This window comes from Heliangelus exortis, chromosome 2, assembly GCF_036169615.1.
Source record: "Heliangelus exortis chromosome 2, bHelExo1.hap1, whole genome shotgun sequence".
Classification (NCBI taxonomy): Eukaryota; Metazoa; Chordata; class Aves; order Apodiformes; family Trochilidae; genus Heliangelus; species Heliangelus exortis.
The window spans coordinates 129,569,562-129,585,339 of NC_092423.1; the positions used below are offsets into that span (position 1 = coordinate 129,569,562).

The following is a 15,778-nucleotide window of genomic DNA, read 5'->3' on the forward strand; positions in this document are numbered from 1 at the left end:
TTCAGTAATTCTGCCTTTTGGTATTGTCTACTCTCCTATGCTCTTTATTTTGTATAACGTATATTCTCTCTTCTACATGATCTTTCAGAGTAACCTACTGTGACATGATCTCTTGAGACACATTGCACTGATGGGGTTAATTCTATATAACCTTTTGTGATGGCTTCCTGTCTATTGTTTCCCAAATATTTTTAGGGATGCAGTAGGTTCTGAATGGACTCTAATGCAATTCTAGCTGTGAGCTTTTCACTCCTGCTTGAATTTTATGTGGCTTTGTTAGGACCTATCAACTTTTCTACTTTTTTTTCTAATTGTATCATGTGATGCATTTGAGTGTTGAAGTTTTGTGTTAGGTGAATTGTTAGGAATTTGCAGCAAGATAAGGAAGGCATATAGGTGATTAGTTTATATTAAAAACCTAAGGGAAATAAAACTTCTAACTTGACATTAGAACTTAAATACTATACTATTTCTTTACTTTTGTATACAATATACATGGGACATTCCAGAATCAAGCAGTCGTATTGACTTACATCATACTATGTGTTGGTTTTTTTTTTTCCTCAGTAATTTAATCAAGAATGTCATGATCTTGAATGTCCAAACTTGAATCTGAAGTGTCTTGAATATATCAGGCACTAAGTAAAATAGAAGAAGGATATGCTGTTATTCCAAATTTTGAACTTTCTTGGTTTTATGCTTTGGTAGGGCAGAAATACTTTTCAAAACTGGGAACTTACTTAAAGATTTGTGTTGTAATTTTAATTTCCTCAAGAGATAAGTGTTGGATATCTTTCCAAGTTTGAGTTTGGACCGTGGGAAGTAGGAAGAGATACACACCACACAGCCAAGAGCATGATGACTTCTACAAAATCCTTGAAATTATATGTGAAGGTGATGTGGCTTACATTTATTGTATTACCACAGTTTTAAAACTTTATGAAACTATTAAATTATTTTTGTTTTGTTTAAGAAAAATATACTTTTAATTTATATAAGTTTAAGAAGTTTTTAATTGATCCTGTATTGCTGTCTTCCCTGGTTTCATAGAAATAAATTATTGAGAATATGACAGCAGTGGAATTTCTTTTGCCAAAATACAGCCTTCAGTGTTGGTTGGCACAGATAACCGTTTCACTCATGCCAGATGTAGAATTCTCTGTCATGCTCCTGCTATGTGGAACTGAGCAAATAAATCAGATGTCTGTAAATAGTTCTGTTGTATTTTTCTCTAACACATAAATAGTTTTTTACACTAGAAACTATTTGCCTAAGAAGAAATACGGAGTTTGTAATATAAGACATATGATTAGAAGTACCTAATATCCTGAAAATATTAACTGAATTTTCTTCTGAAACTTAAAGCATACAGTAGTTAAAAAAACCAGTGTGTTTTTAAAGAACTCTTTGCATCTAACAAACCCTTTAATTGTGCTGTTTGCATGAGAAAAGGTGAAGAACTTGTCTGTGAAAAGTGGCACGTGAAAAGTTGCATTATCCGTGCTTTCAGAGAGGGTTATCTTTGTACCATTAATATCTTTCTTTTGCTCCTATCAAAATTCACCCAAATTTGGCCAGGTTTTCGTGCCATAGAGAATTATGATGTATTTAGAGTAGGACCACTTGAATACAGGAAAGACATAGGAAGAAGAGAGAAATCATATGAGTGTGAGCAGCTGGGACTGGTAGGCTGTGAGTTTCAGAGGGAAAGATTTAAGGATTGGAGCCAAATGTTAGCTGGGCAAAGAGAAGACTGGGATGAACAGCTGTAACTGTTGAGGACGATGGATGTTGGCTAAGAGAAGATGTGGTCTTGTTTGGTTTCTTTTAATTGGGGGGTGAGTTGGGTGGTGAAACAAATATAATTTAAGGAAATATTAAGGTTGAAACAAAAGGCATCTGCCTACAAGTACTCATTCTTTTCTGCATCTGGAATGGAATTCAAGATCTGTACGTCCAAATATGAGAAAATGCCTCTTGTCATCCTTATTTCTAATGTTTGTCTTCAGGAAGGTTGAATTGCAACTATTGTCTGTAAATCTGTAGATTATTTGTAGGTTTTTTTGGTTTTTTTTGTTTTTTAACAACTGTAAATGTGACTTCCTAGATTTTTTTCATAAAATAGCCACTAAAAATGAAATAATGTCATGTAACTTTACACTGATGTACTCAGGAGTTGTCAGAAGGGTCAGAAATTACACTAAGGTTGTAATGACAAGAACTACCCAGGAGGAAATCTGTAATTTCCTATATAATTTTTATTAAACTACACTGTGCTCAAACATTGTCATTGTTCTGAATGATATGATCGTATCTATTTGACAGAGCTATGTCCTTCAGAGCAAAAACTAGATGTCAATTGTTGTGTGACCAAACCAGAGCAGCAGAAATAGTCCATTTCTGTCTTCACTGCAAAATGCTTTGCCACACACAGGCTAAAACTGTTACCAACTGTTTTCCTTCATATCATTTAAGCTTGTTGCCTGCATAGAGTTTAGAATATATACATATATATATATATATACACATACATACATATATATATATACATGCACATGTATGTACACACAGAGAAACAAAACTTTTAAATATTTAATTATTTTTTTCCTCCCATTCAGTGCAGTTAAGCAGAAGTGCCAAATTGAGATTACCTGGGTTAGCCTTACCATCAGTTGGTGAGGTGCTTTTTTTCCTTCTGACTTCATATTATGTTTGTGCCTGAGAAAGGAAAAACCCCACTTTCTTAGCACTTCATGGTGCATGTCATCCAAATTTCCAACCACGGATTTGAACTTCTCTGAGGAAACTTCAACTGTGCTACTATTTTCAGAAAAAAATATGTAATCAAGTACAATAATAAATGATGTGTAATATCTGCTGAGCTATATTAGTCACATTTGTTTTTCAAGAGTAACGCTTCATGAAATTGAAGGGTAATTCCACTGGAGTTGTGCCTGAATTCTTTACAGTTTAATAATGTACAGACCTCCTTTATGGATTATGTTTTTGTAACTCTGAAAGGCTTCTGAAGATTCACTAAACAGCCTAGCCCAGTATTTAATAGTAACCAGTCCCCACCCTCTCAGTTAAAAGAATTTACTGGCTTCAGTTATCACCAATTCTTAATCTTTTCAATGCAATTTATTTTTATTATGTCTTCATTGACATAATAAAATTGGTCACTTATCCGTGTCTGGGAATATTCCAGCAGCACTTTGGTTGTTCTTGTATACCCAAGCCTAAGACCCAAGACCTTGAGATTTATTTGGCAGCAAGATAGCCTATGTCATGGATGTACATTTTGCTACCTGAGTAAAATGTGCTCAAATTCTGTCAGGTTGAAAGCATTCAAAATACACAGGTTGACTGGTCAGAAATTTCTTGGTCAGAAATACAGGGAGAAACTTGCCTGGTATGTAAATGAACTTAGTACTGCATGCATCCTGGACTGTGCTTCTCCTCAGGGCTGGGCAGGCCTTTTGCTTCCGAGGGCCTGAATTGTTGTGTTGGATGTCTGACTGTATTGGCATTGTGAAGGGGGAAATTGATGTTTTTCAGTGCAGAGAGACATAAAAGTAGAGGGAGGGTTTGAACAGAGCCTGTGGCAGAACCAGCAGTTGTAGATGTGGGGAGTGGGGACTTGTGAATATGCTTTTGTTTTGTGGTGGAAAAATCTGTTTAACATAGCTGGGATGCAAGGGAGAGCTGGAATTTAGTTGGATGGAGTTGCAGAGGTTGATGATTTAAGGCTGAAGTACTAAAGATTGTTAAGTAAAGAATGATCAGAGAGCTGAAGAACAGCAGAGCAAAGAAATAAAAAGTGGCATTGCTGAGGGAGGGGTGCAGGGCAGGTGGGCAGCCAGCTGAGATGGGCCTGCATGATGATAGGAGATGCTGAGCAAGAAGCAGCTTGGGATAGACGTGAGAAGCTGGAATCATGAGAAATATGAGCTACTGAGCTTCTGAAAATGTTCAGTTCCTGGTTTGTTGTTTTGCCATTTTTTTTTTTTTTCTTGAAAAACATTATAATACTTTTTTTGTAGAGACTCCCAAAAACGTGATTCAATCTTTGAAGGACATGAGTCATATGTTGACCTTTTGGTTTTACTTATTACACAGAAACTTAAATATCAGACCGATTTTTCTGCTGATGATTTTAGAAGTGGCTTAATGTAGATGGCAGAATGCTAACAATGTTTTGAATGCTTTCAGTGAGCAAAATGTATTTCCCATTGATCTCCACAAACTCTTAAGCAGTATATGGAACAAAAATACTCTTTTGGATTGGCATTGTCAGACAGCTAACACCTTCTGTCCCATTAGGTATTTGCACTTACATGTCCCTTTGAGATTAACTGTCCTGTGATTTTTACCTCTGTCCAGAGCCACTTGCCCTTTTGTGGTGATATTTCATGCTATTTAGTTTTTGTGAGTACAATAGACCTACCTCCTGCATCCTGTTGTGACTCTGGTGTTTTAAATTCACTATCACTCCTTTTGTAGCTTACCCTTAACTAATTCATACATCTACTCCTAATTTATTGAGGTTGGCGTATTATTTAAATAAATGTAATTTTAAAATAACTGATTAGCATCTGCGAGTAAGATTATGGGAAGCACTTTAGAATAATTATTGGTGTTATTTAAGCACTTGGAAATTGTGGCATTCTTAATTGGAATTTTCTTTAAAAAATTTGAAAGGCAATTCAGTCTCTCCTTCCGTATCCATCAGTTCTTTGCTATATTAGTTTCAATTTACAGTAAGACAAGATGGATACATTACAATAGAAGCTTGGGGAAGTTTAGTACATGCAGCTACCTCCCCTGAAAAGTGGGTTCTTCAGAGACCTGAACCTGAAGCTTTGTTACTGTGACATTCTATATCCAGTGCACCTCAGCAATAAAAAGTAATCATGATTTCTTCCCTTGATTTATGCTTGTCTGTAAGGTGGGAGCATGTTCTGGTCTAGCAGGGTCCAGAGGTTTCAGTGTAAGAAATATCAGAGTCATTCCAGTTGGAAAAGACCATTGAAATCTCATCCAACTATAACCTAACTCTACCAAGTCCAGTGATTAAAGCATGTTTTTAAGCACCATGTTTACATGTTTCTTAATGGTGATTCAACCACCTCACGGGGCAGCCTGTTCCAGTGTTTAATTGCCCTTTCAGTGAAGTTTCTTCTAATGTTTAATATAAACCTCACGTGTTGCAACTTGAGTACATTTCCTCTAGTCCAGTTGCTTGTCACTAGGGAGAGGAGACCAACACCCACTTCACTACAGCCTTCTTCCAGGTAGCTGTAGAGGCTGATAATGTCTCCTCAGCCTCCTTTTCTCCAGACTGGACAACCCCAGTTACCTCAGATGCTCCTCATAAGACCCTTCACCAGCTTCATTGGTCTTGCCTGGGCTTGCTCCAGCACCTTGAAGTTGTTCTTGTATTGAGGGGATAGAAAACTAAACACAGAACTGAAGGTGCAGCATTACCAGTGCTGATTACAGGGGCACAATCCCTTTGCTAGTGGCCACATTAAATCTGATAGATGCAAGGAGACCCTAGACCTTGGCCACCAAGACATCCTTGCTGGTTCATACTCAGCCAGCTGTTGGTCAGCTCTCCCAGGTCCTTTTCCCAGGAATAAGAAGAAATCCTTAAATCTTACTGGTTTGTAGCACTGGTTCCTGGCTGCCTGAATCACTGCAGCACGTGGTTTTGTGCAAGATAAGTGTGATGACTCTTAAAAGTGTTAAAGTGCTGTCAACTGAGTGTGCTGGTGCTATTGTTTTAGTATTGCATTCATGCTATGATTATGATGACATAGGATTTTCAAGTTAAAAGTGTTGTGCGGGACACTTGCTTTTAAGAGGAGTCATGAAACGCCTTTCAAACTAGTTTGGTACATGGGATTTCAGTTTCTGCTAGTGTTGGTATAATTTCAAGTTTTGTGTTATCTCCTTTGACATTGCTGTGCTGGTATAATGTATGTGCAATAGATCACAAACCACTCTTTTAAATATGTGTTGTGAAGCAGAACTGTTTAAACAGCAAAAATTTAATCTATTAGAATAGTAGATCTTGTGAGTTATCTTGTGGCAGTTTATTGTCTTTCAATGGTATAGACCCAAAAAGAACATTTTCCAAATAAAATTTGTTTGGCAACACAGCCACTGAATGACATAAGCATACTGGGAGGAACTTCTACAAACATTGAACTTGTTTTTTTTCCCTGTAAATTAGACATTTCTGTGCATTCCTTATATATGTAGAGGAAAGGCATACAGAAAATATTTGTTACTGAAAGCATGTGTTATTACATTTGAGATTCTCCAATGACAGTTCAAGCTGCCTGGACACATTTAAGGGCTGTTGCATTCTCAGGGTCATCACCAAAACTGCTGTCACATAACTCTTTATTTATTTTTTTTCTTTAAAAACATAATTTATTCCATGAGTTTTGTATTCATAATTAAAGAGTTAGTCTTAGCTGTGAGTTTACCATAGCCTCTTGAGCTTGTAGCAGTTAAAAATATGGGTGAGGAACTGAATTTTAATACCTATGGTATTTGGTGATAAAAGAATGAAAATCTACATCTGGGATCTCTTCCCCTAGCACCAGCACTTGCATTTATGTTGCCACAGCTGGATCACCCTTACTTGGCTAAAAACGTATACAGGCAGAAAAACAAATAAATAAATACTAAGAGATTGATTTCCTGCTTGGTTAGTTCCAGACTTAGGGTGAGGGATACCAGTTTTCAGACTTTTAAGAGATAAATCCCAGACCCCTTAAAAGAATGGATAGTGACACTCTGAAGATCAAACTTGATTTGCACACGGAGACAGTGAGATGCAGTCACAGCTCTGTATTTTACCTATTTCTGTACTGGAATAAGTGCCCTACACTATGAAGCAAGATAGTTCCAGTGTAATCTTGCCAATGGTGGTTGACAAGAGTGGACTGAAAAACCTGAGTAGGAGCTTTTTGTCCTCTAAAAAATACAGAAAGCGTAGGGGTTTTGTCATTAAATTCCACCATCCTACATGTTTGCAGTTGATGCAGGGGTTAGCATAGCTAAAACCAAAGAGGCTTTGTCTTTCCAAAGTATATATTCCCTTTATAAAAAGTAATGCATGAAGAACACATGTATTTGTTCTTTGAAATATTTAGAGGATGCTGTGGGTTGCTTACAAGGCTGTAGTACCTGTGTTCCAAAATTTGATTGTTGATCACATAATGGTTGTAGTAGTTCTAATTTAGTGGTAGCTTCTATGTCACGGTGTAGAGATATCACCATTTTAGTCTCCTTGCTCCTCTGTCTTTAATGACTTTCAAAATATTAATAACTACTATAAACAAAACTATTATATAGTATCTATATAATATAGCTGAAATGTTATGCATGACCCTGGTCCTACACCTCCAGATTTTTTCTTTTGGCTGACCTTCCACCATTTCTTATGTGCTTGCCAACATCAGTCTAAACTACTTCAGTCATGCTCCATATCAGTTCTTTCTGCATCTGACAGTGCTGCCTCTTAGCTGTTTCCAAGACTTTATGTGCACTTATGTGTTTCCCGTGTTTCAAGATTTAAATTGGGATTGAAATCTGATCTCTGATGCTGTTTTGTGAAGAGAGAAGGAAGGAAGCTTGCATTACCCTTGTGGGAGGTGGTGTCCACACCTCTAAGCATGTGTAGAGAATTTTCATGAGTGTTTTTTCTTATGCTTTCTCCCATTGCACAGGTGTATAAATAATTAGACTAAAAGAAAAAAGACTAATTAGACTGAAGACTAAGAGCTCTAAAACTTGTAAAAATGACTCCTCTGAGTTTAAAAATGAGTATGTAGAAATGGAATTACATCTATTTCTGTTCTCAACTAAATAGTATTTTCAGTATGGTTCCCTTCAGGAGCAGTACCACATCCTATACTACCTACAGTAATTCTGAAGTAGTTAATACCCCCTGGGAGACCAATAAGAGTGGTGGTGAATCCAGACAGACCAAGCTAATAGTGCTGTTTGTATGTGCACAGTGTTAGCTATTTGGGTCATGACTATTAGACTTGTATTGTTAGGGAAATCTTCATTTTGTTCTTTATATTAATTCTAATATTTTTTCCACAGTAGATTAATGTTGGCTTCTTTGACTCACAGTTGGCATACCAGCTGCTTTGAATGTAGATAAAACCTGTGTCTCTGAATACTGGTATAGCTGACTTTTAAACAAAGAAGGTTTTCAACTTTAATTTTTGTATTTGTGCTGTATTTACAATTCCCTTTATGTGGATTTTGCAATTGAAGTCCTTTAATTTTAAATCAAAAACCATACGGTTATATAATAATTTAGTAGGGTTTAATTTACAACTTTAGAAAAGCTTTAATGGAAGAAGTCTTGAAAGTGTGTGGTAGAAATATAGCATAAAAAAACTATTGCAAAGAGGAAAACTCCAGAAATTAAAAAGTTGTACTTTTTTTCTATCATAATAAACCAAATATCTGGGATGATATGTGGAATACAGTCCTAGACAAATTTTACATACTATAATTTTGAGTATAATAATTTTCAAGCACAGTTGATTTAAAATTTGACTTTGTTTTAAAAGGTGCAGAAGATGAGACAAGCTCAGTAATACAATATCCTACACAATATATTAATCAAGATCCTTATGTGCATCAAGATGATGACCAGCAGCAAGGATGGGTTTCTTGGGCTTGGTCATTTGTTCCAGCCATTGTGAGCTATGATGATGAAGAGAATGAGTCTGGTGGAACTGAAGATGGAATGATGCTACATCAGCAGAAATCTCAGTCCCTCAAAGATCCTATTATTTCAGTTGGGTTTTACTGTACAAAGGCAACAGTGACTTTTAAGGTAAGTGTTTATCTTTGTTTTATAGGATTTATTCTCATTGTTTAGAAATTATGCTTGTTGTGTAAAGATTTAGTGTTTGTGTACCATTTGGTTTGAGGCAAGGTGGTTTACATTAATAACAAAACTGAATGTTGGAAGTTCCTCTTGCATCATAATGTACTGCATAATCATAATAGCAGTGTGAGGTGTTTTTGACATAGAATTTGAGTGCAAATGTTTTCATCTTGAAGGGAAATGGCTTAAATTTTATTAGAAGAAGAAGTTTAAAAGGCTTTCTATGAATGTTTATTGCAGAATTTTATCTTGTGTGTGTATAAACGTTTCTTTATAAAAAGCTTTAGCTTCATAAAACTTTTGAATTGAAGGAATGTCTTTTTTAAATTTAAACTGTAATATATGGAAATATCAACTTAATAACATTGAACTTATTTTCCATAGGTTGGAATTGAATTAAACAAAGGGTAAATTACACACGTGCTCTAAGCTGTAAACTGTGTATGTAGAGAAAGATTTGAGTGTTTTCTATGAACAAATCTCAAGAATTACAAGGCTTCTCTTTTCCTTTTGTAAGCTTGCAAAAGACAGTATGGAGAGTCTAAATAAGGTAAAGATGTAAAGACAGAAATTAAAAATTAAGGTTCTGGATTACCAAAATCCTTTTAACCCATGCCAAACTAGATGCAAGCAATTCTGTGTGCAGACCTATAATCAAAGGTGTTGCTTGGTTTTACAGTGAAACATGCATTATATCAAGGCCAGAACTCTTCAGAACAGGAAATAATACTATTTCTATGTGCAACAGAATAACTAAGGTTGATGCTAATGTTCTCATTTTTATGACTTTGAGCCTTTCAGATGAACTGGAGTACTTTGATAACCCTGATACAATTTTTATGTGTCTGATTATAGACTATATACCATCAGCAGCTCCCTGCCCCTTTTCTGCCTATTTGGCTTGTCATCTGTAAAAAAAGAATATTTTGAGGGTCTTCATGTCTACTTTCTTTCAGCTGTTTTTGTTTGTTGGCATAGCAGAGCATTTAGGTGCTCAGCAACTGTTGGGAAGTTTCAGACAAACGACTTTGGGAGCTGCAGGCATTCTGTGGGGAGGCTGATGTTTTAAGCTTTCATCCTTCTGGCAAATCTGGTTGCAAAATTTGAGAACATTAGCATCAACAAACATGCAGTCATGTTCCTGTTTCAGGCTTCATTAAAAAAAAAAAAAAAAAAGGCAAAACAGACAAACAAACAAAAAAAACCCCAACCAACCAAACAGAAAAACAGCCCCCCCCCAAAACCAAAAAACAAACCAGACAAATGAAAAACCCAAACAAACCAAAGGACAGGATAAAAAAAGAAATAGTAGGAAATCTTTTCTTTCTCCTTTAATTATAACCCTGGGTTATCCCTTAAAAAACTTGAACAACCAACCAAAACAATTTCTCAAATAGTAGGAACTTATTTTCTTGAAACCCCTATCCAGTATATCTTATTCCTCATGTTTCATTGGCAAGTTTACACACTTTATATTAGGAACTGATAAAACTTCTTAAAACGTAACATCTTACATTCTCTGTATTTTAAATGTGAAGTGATTTTATGACACTAATATGGTGACAGTTAGAAGGAAAACAGAATTCATTGTTCTCCTTGCATGCTAAGAATGTATGGAATTAATTTGTGGTTCATATTCTGGTTAAAAAATAAGGTCAAGTTTCTGCATTAGCATTCTGAACAGTTGATATCATTCCAACTAAAAATCCTGCCAAATTAAATGTAGCATTTTCTAATAATGTTGAAAATGAGTCTTGCAATGTCTGAGTTCTTTTAATCAATTAATTGCTTTTCCTTTACAATAATTGCTCACAGCTGAAGGGTGATCAGTGATTTTTCTTCATGTAGTTTTCTTGGACATTTGGATGAGAAAATTTTAATTTGAAACAACATCCATGTGTATCCATTCTTGAAAATAATGAGAGCTTGTGGATATCTCTGTATAAAACTTAGAATTGGAAGTATTTAAGCTGCTTAACATAAACAAATTTAAGTATTTTTAATGCAAAAACTTAACACATTCATTATTTCGTGCTTCTGTTCTTTTTCTCAGCTGCAGGTTATAGGTGTTTTACCTAAATTTTAGTTTTTATATCACAATTTTGCAAGAAATATAAATGACATGAAGCAAAATGACAGGATAAAAAAAGTGATTGTAATGAAAATGTTGCCTTAATGTTATCATGCTGTTTAATTATTTGCTGGAAAAAATAAATAATGTACTCATGGATTTTTACAGCAGTTTACAGGCTCTTTCAATAGTATGTTGATAATTGAGCTTTGTATCTGTTTCATCTTTTCACATGGTTTCTCTTTAGATAAGCAAACTAAAAATAGTATCGTGGATTTAAAACTTTGTATTATTGCATACTTAAAGCAGGAGTTGAATTTGAGAAGTTCTAATATGGATAATGTCTTACAGCTGTTTAACTGCACCTGTGTCCTGCCTGTTTATAAATTTTGGCCTGCAGATTAATTTGTCATCATCAGTGCTATATGCTAATGACATTACTGCTGTTAAATACTTATATTGAGATACATATATATATTATGAAATTTGTTTATCCTGTTGTTTCATAGCTCACTGAAATGCAAGCTGAAAGTAGTTACTACAGCCCTCAGAAAGTAAAATCCAAAGAAGTTATATGCTGGGAACAAGAAGGAACCACAGTTGAGGTAATTTTTCAATGACAGAGGTTTTGATTAATTTTTATTCAAGTTGCATTAATTTCTTATTTATTAACGCCCTAAATATATAAAGCTAAACATATTTCACTTCATTTTTCTCCATATTTCCTTAAGAATCCTTAGGAATCAACATTTTTTCTTTCCTTACTAGGTCCTCATGAAAGGTGAACTTTTCTTTGATTGCCAAATAGGTTTTGTTGGTTGCCAAGCTATGTGCCTTAAAGGAATTATGGGAATCAAAGACTTTGAAGAGAACATAATTAGGAGTGATGAAGTGAGTATATTGAAATATCAGTTGACTTGCTGAATACGTAATTCTGGTATGCTTTAATAAAGGTTTTAATTGGAAGAATTGGAATGTCTGCTGTTGCCAATTGTGATTTAAATTTTTTTTTGTGTCACTGGAATATAGCACTCCATGTTTATTCCTTCCTTATGGTTGGAAAGACAAAGACCTAGGAGTGAGAAGCTGTGAAACACTAGTTAATTTTTAAAAATATAAATCCATTACAGCTTATCATTACGTTTGTCTGCATGCTTTGATCTTTTACAATAAATTAAAATACAGTTGAAAACTGTGAACACTTAAATTGACAGAAGATTGGAAGGGAAGAAGTGAAGATGCTGTACACTGAAGATAATAGAAGTGTGGCTCAAATATTGAATCAATGCTTTGTCTCATTTTTCAATAAGGTTGAGAACAGTACCAAGTGAAGGACTTAGAACTGTATTAATATGTATATTTTTAATCAGAAGCAAATCTTGAATTGCTTAGGAAGTTAAAATCAAGTATCCATATGAACTCTTCTGAAAATATGTAATGAAGTGGTACATAATTCTACATTCAATAATGAGGATTTTTCAAGTTTAGATAGAATACTACCGGAAATCAGAGATTATCTATGTTTAAGTAAAAAGAAATAATGCAGCTAACAAGAGTCCTGATAACTTGATTTTATGCTATGTAAAGTCTTTGAAAATACTTTAAGGAAAAAAAATTCAGAATAGGGAAGAAAATGTAAAGTGATTGTAGATGAATGTTGCATATCTTCTTTGGAAAATGGTCATATATTGTACTATGATAGCTATGGTGGGACAGGTTCTTACACCTGCCCTATGTGAGCAGCATGGCTTGGGATCCATCTCAAGCATTTGTATCCAAATGCCTGCATCACAGAAAACAACCAAGAAGAATTAGAAACCTTTACACCACTGTAGAGTATGACATTTTAGGGATTATAGAGGTGTGGTGGGACACCCTGCATGACTGGTGTGCTGGAATGGATAGATGGAGGCTTCTCCAGAAGGATAAGGAAGTGATTCTGCCCCTGTACTCAGCGCTGGTGAGGCCACACCTTGAGTCCTGTGTCCAGTTCTGGGCCCCTCAGTTCAGGAAGGATATCGAGGTCCTGGAGCAGGTCCAAAGGAGGGCAACCAGGCTGGTGAAAGGACTCGAGCACAGATCCTATGAGGAGAGGCTGAGGGAGCTGGGGCTGTTCAGCCTGGAGAAGAGGCAGCTCAGGGGAGACCTCATCACTCTTTACAACTCCCTGAAAGGAGGTTGGAGCCAGGTGGGGGTTGGTCTCTTTTCCCAGACGACTTTCAACAAGACAAGAGGGCATGGTCTTAAGTTGTGCCAGGGGAAGTTTAGGTTGGATATTAGAAAGAATTTCTTTACTGAGAGGGTGATCAAACACTGGAATGGGCTGCCCAGTGAAGAGGTGGACTCTCTGTCCCTGGAGATATTTAAAAAGAGGCTGGATGTGGCACTTAGTGCCATGGTCTAGCAACCGCAGCGCTGGGTCAAGGGTTGGACTTGATAATCTCTGAGGTCCCTTCCAACCCAGCCAATTCTATGATTCTATGATAGGCTGGTAAGGCAAGGATCTGTAAAAGATGCTCAGCTGGCCCTGTAAGATAGAAGGGAGATGTGGTTGGAGATGTGATGGTGGGCAGCAGCCTTGTCTTCAGCAGCTGTGAGATTGTGAGGTATAAAATCATGAGAGAGGTAATTTTTGGACTGTGATGGGTGGCTGAATCAGTTTCTTGTAGGTGAGCCTCTAAGAGACACTTGGATTTTCGCTCTTTTTTATTTTTCTACTATCCTCTAGGGTGTTATAAAGAAAATCTCTGCTTTTGTGAGAATGGTAGTCATGTTGATACTGCCCAACCTCTTCTCTTTCTGAACTGCTATAGCTTGGACTTCATGCCTTTAATATAGGTTCCAGCTTTGTTGTATGTGATGGGAAGTAGATGGTTGGAAAAATCCATGTCATATACATAACTTTTTAGAAGAATAAAACTGTGTGGAACAATTGTGTTGATTTCAGAAAGACAGAAGGTTTGGGATATGTAGGAGGCATGTAGAAGTCTAGATGAATGAAGAGTGATAACACAGCAAACTGGTCATACATTGAAATAATTGCTTACTATGAAGGGGATAGATAAAGCATCTGAAATTTATTATTCAGTCAGAAAAACAGAATATTTTGTGGTGAGAATGTATAGTTAAGAGGATAGGGCAGAAGTCAGACCAATAATTGTTATTTTCTGTTAAAATAAAACTAGTATCTGTATCATAGGTTGTATAATATTCACTAACTTAGGCTGTTTTCATTACCTTGAAAATGAGGAGGGAGTGGACAGTAAATTCAGTGTATATTGAATAAAATTTAATTGTCTTAACTTCATAATGAAATATGTGACTGGAGCTGAGGTGCCCTTTTTCATATCTTTTCAAGGGATGCTATCTGCTGTGTTAGTAGTGAGTTATGACAGAATTGAAACTACTCTGACTCCATTTTTTTTTTCTTCTCTTGCCATATTATATTTTACTACGTCGTGAAGGAGGCCATCTTCTTTAATTGTGGAGACAATTTGAGTGCAAAAGGGATGACATACCTTACCAATTCACTATTTGATTACAGAAGTCCAGAAAATAATAGCATTCGTGCAGAATTTATATTGGATGCAGCTCATCATAAGGTCAGAGAATTAAATTTTTATTGGAAATAATTTTTCTAATGCTCTCCAATATTTTTCTAGTAATAATTTTAGGTCTGTGTACTATTAGAGAACTGATTTTCAATTGTTTGTCATGTCTAACTGAATCTTACTTTGCAGATGGTCAAAAAAAGTAACCTGTTTGTATTAAAAGTAACAAAAATGTGTCCAAGAGAAACCTCAGACTCCTCTCCTGCCCCAAACACGAATTAATACCTTAGTTTCCAGAAGCACTAAGTACAGAACACATGCAGAGAAAAGCAGAGATATGAGAGAATGCCAGCTAAAGGTCAAGCTTTACCAGCACATACTTTATCCCAGCCATTAGGTAGTTCATGGTCTTCAAACTAAGAAATGATCTCTTGGAAAACAGATCTTGGCTGATGTGAATTTTATTGTCTGTGTGCTATATTGGTCTGCTTAGAGGAAGTCTTGCTAACTTTGCCTTTGGTAGTGAAATTTTCAGTCACCAGTGTTCTCTGCTGTAAATTGTGAAGTAAAACTTTAGTCCCTGTCTATCTGCAATTATTGAGGACTGGATATGTGGACCAAGGTGGTCCATTCCAGGAGTATTCATAGGTAGAATTCGATGCTCCATGTTATTATGCAGATAAGCCATTCACAATTTTGAATTGAATATTTCTTTTACATATGCAATTTTATTATTTTAATCTTCCTACTACTACTCATAACGTGTAACCCCAGAGAATCCTCTAAAAATGAAATTAATTGGAGAAATCAAAAGTACATATTCAATCATTTCCCATAGTGTGTTTTAGTTTTAAGCTTTACTTTTTTTTTTTTTTTGGCCCGTTTTCAATGCTTTTAGGATTTGCCTATTTTTTGGCAAGAGGGGAAGCAAAATTACTGTGTCAGAATGGATTATATTATGTGTAAATCCCAATGATGGCATAAAGTCTTAAAAAGTTTCCTACTGTTTAAGGATAAACCCACAATTTTCCTTAAGTAAAAAAGACCGAATGAATGAGCTTGTTTTCAGTGTATTTAATTAGGCAGATCTGTTGGATGCAAGAGGTCAAGTGGAGAATATTTACTCCATTAAAGGTACTAATTAACTAGATGGTATTGATGAATTGGTCAGCATGTCCACTGGAATTATGGATGTGCCTTTGTGTGGCCTCAAATAGAAGTTGCATT

The 15,778-nt window shown here is 35.7% G+C and overlaps 1 protein-coding gene across 4 annotated transcripts in view; it reads left to right on the forward strand.

The window, feature by feature from the left end:
* VPS13B (vacuolar protein sorting 13 homolog B) overlaps window positions 1-15,778 on the forward strand; it is a 425,857-nt gene that overhangs the window by 47,471 nt on the left and 362,608 nt on the right. For all 4 annotated transcript variants that reach the window (XM_071738035.1, XM_071738039.1, XM_071738037.1 and 1 more), the window contains exons 8-11: window positions 8,607-8,875; window positions 11,510-11,605; window positions 11,769-11,891; window positions 14,465-14,602. In XM_071738035.1, the coding sequence (XP_071594136.1) occupies window positions 8,607-8,875; window positions 11,510-11,605; window positions 11,769-11,891; window positions 14,465-14,602 (626 nt within the window). The remainder of the gene's footprint in view (window positions 1-8,606; window positions 8,876-11,509; window positions 11,606-11,768; window positions 11,892-14,464; window positions 14,603-15,778) is intronic.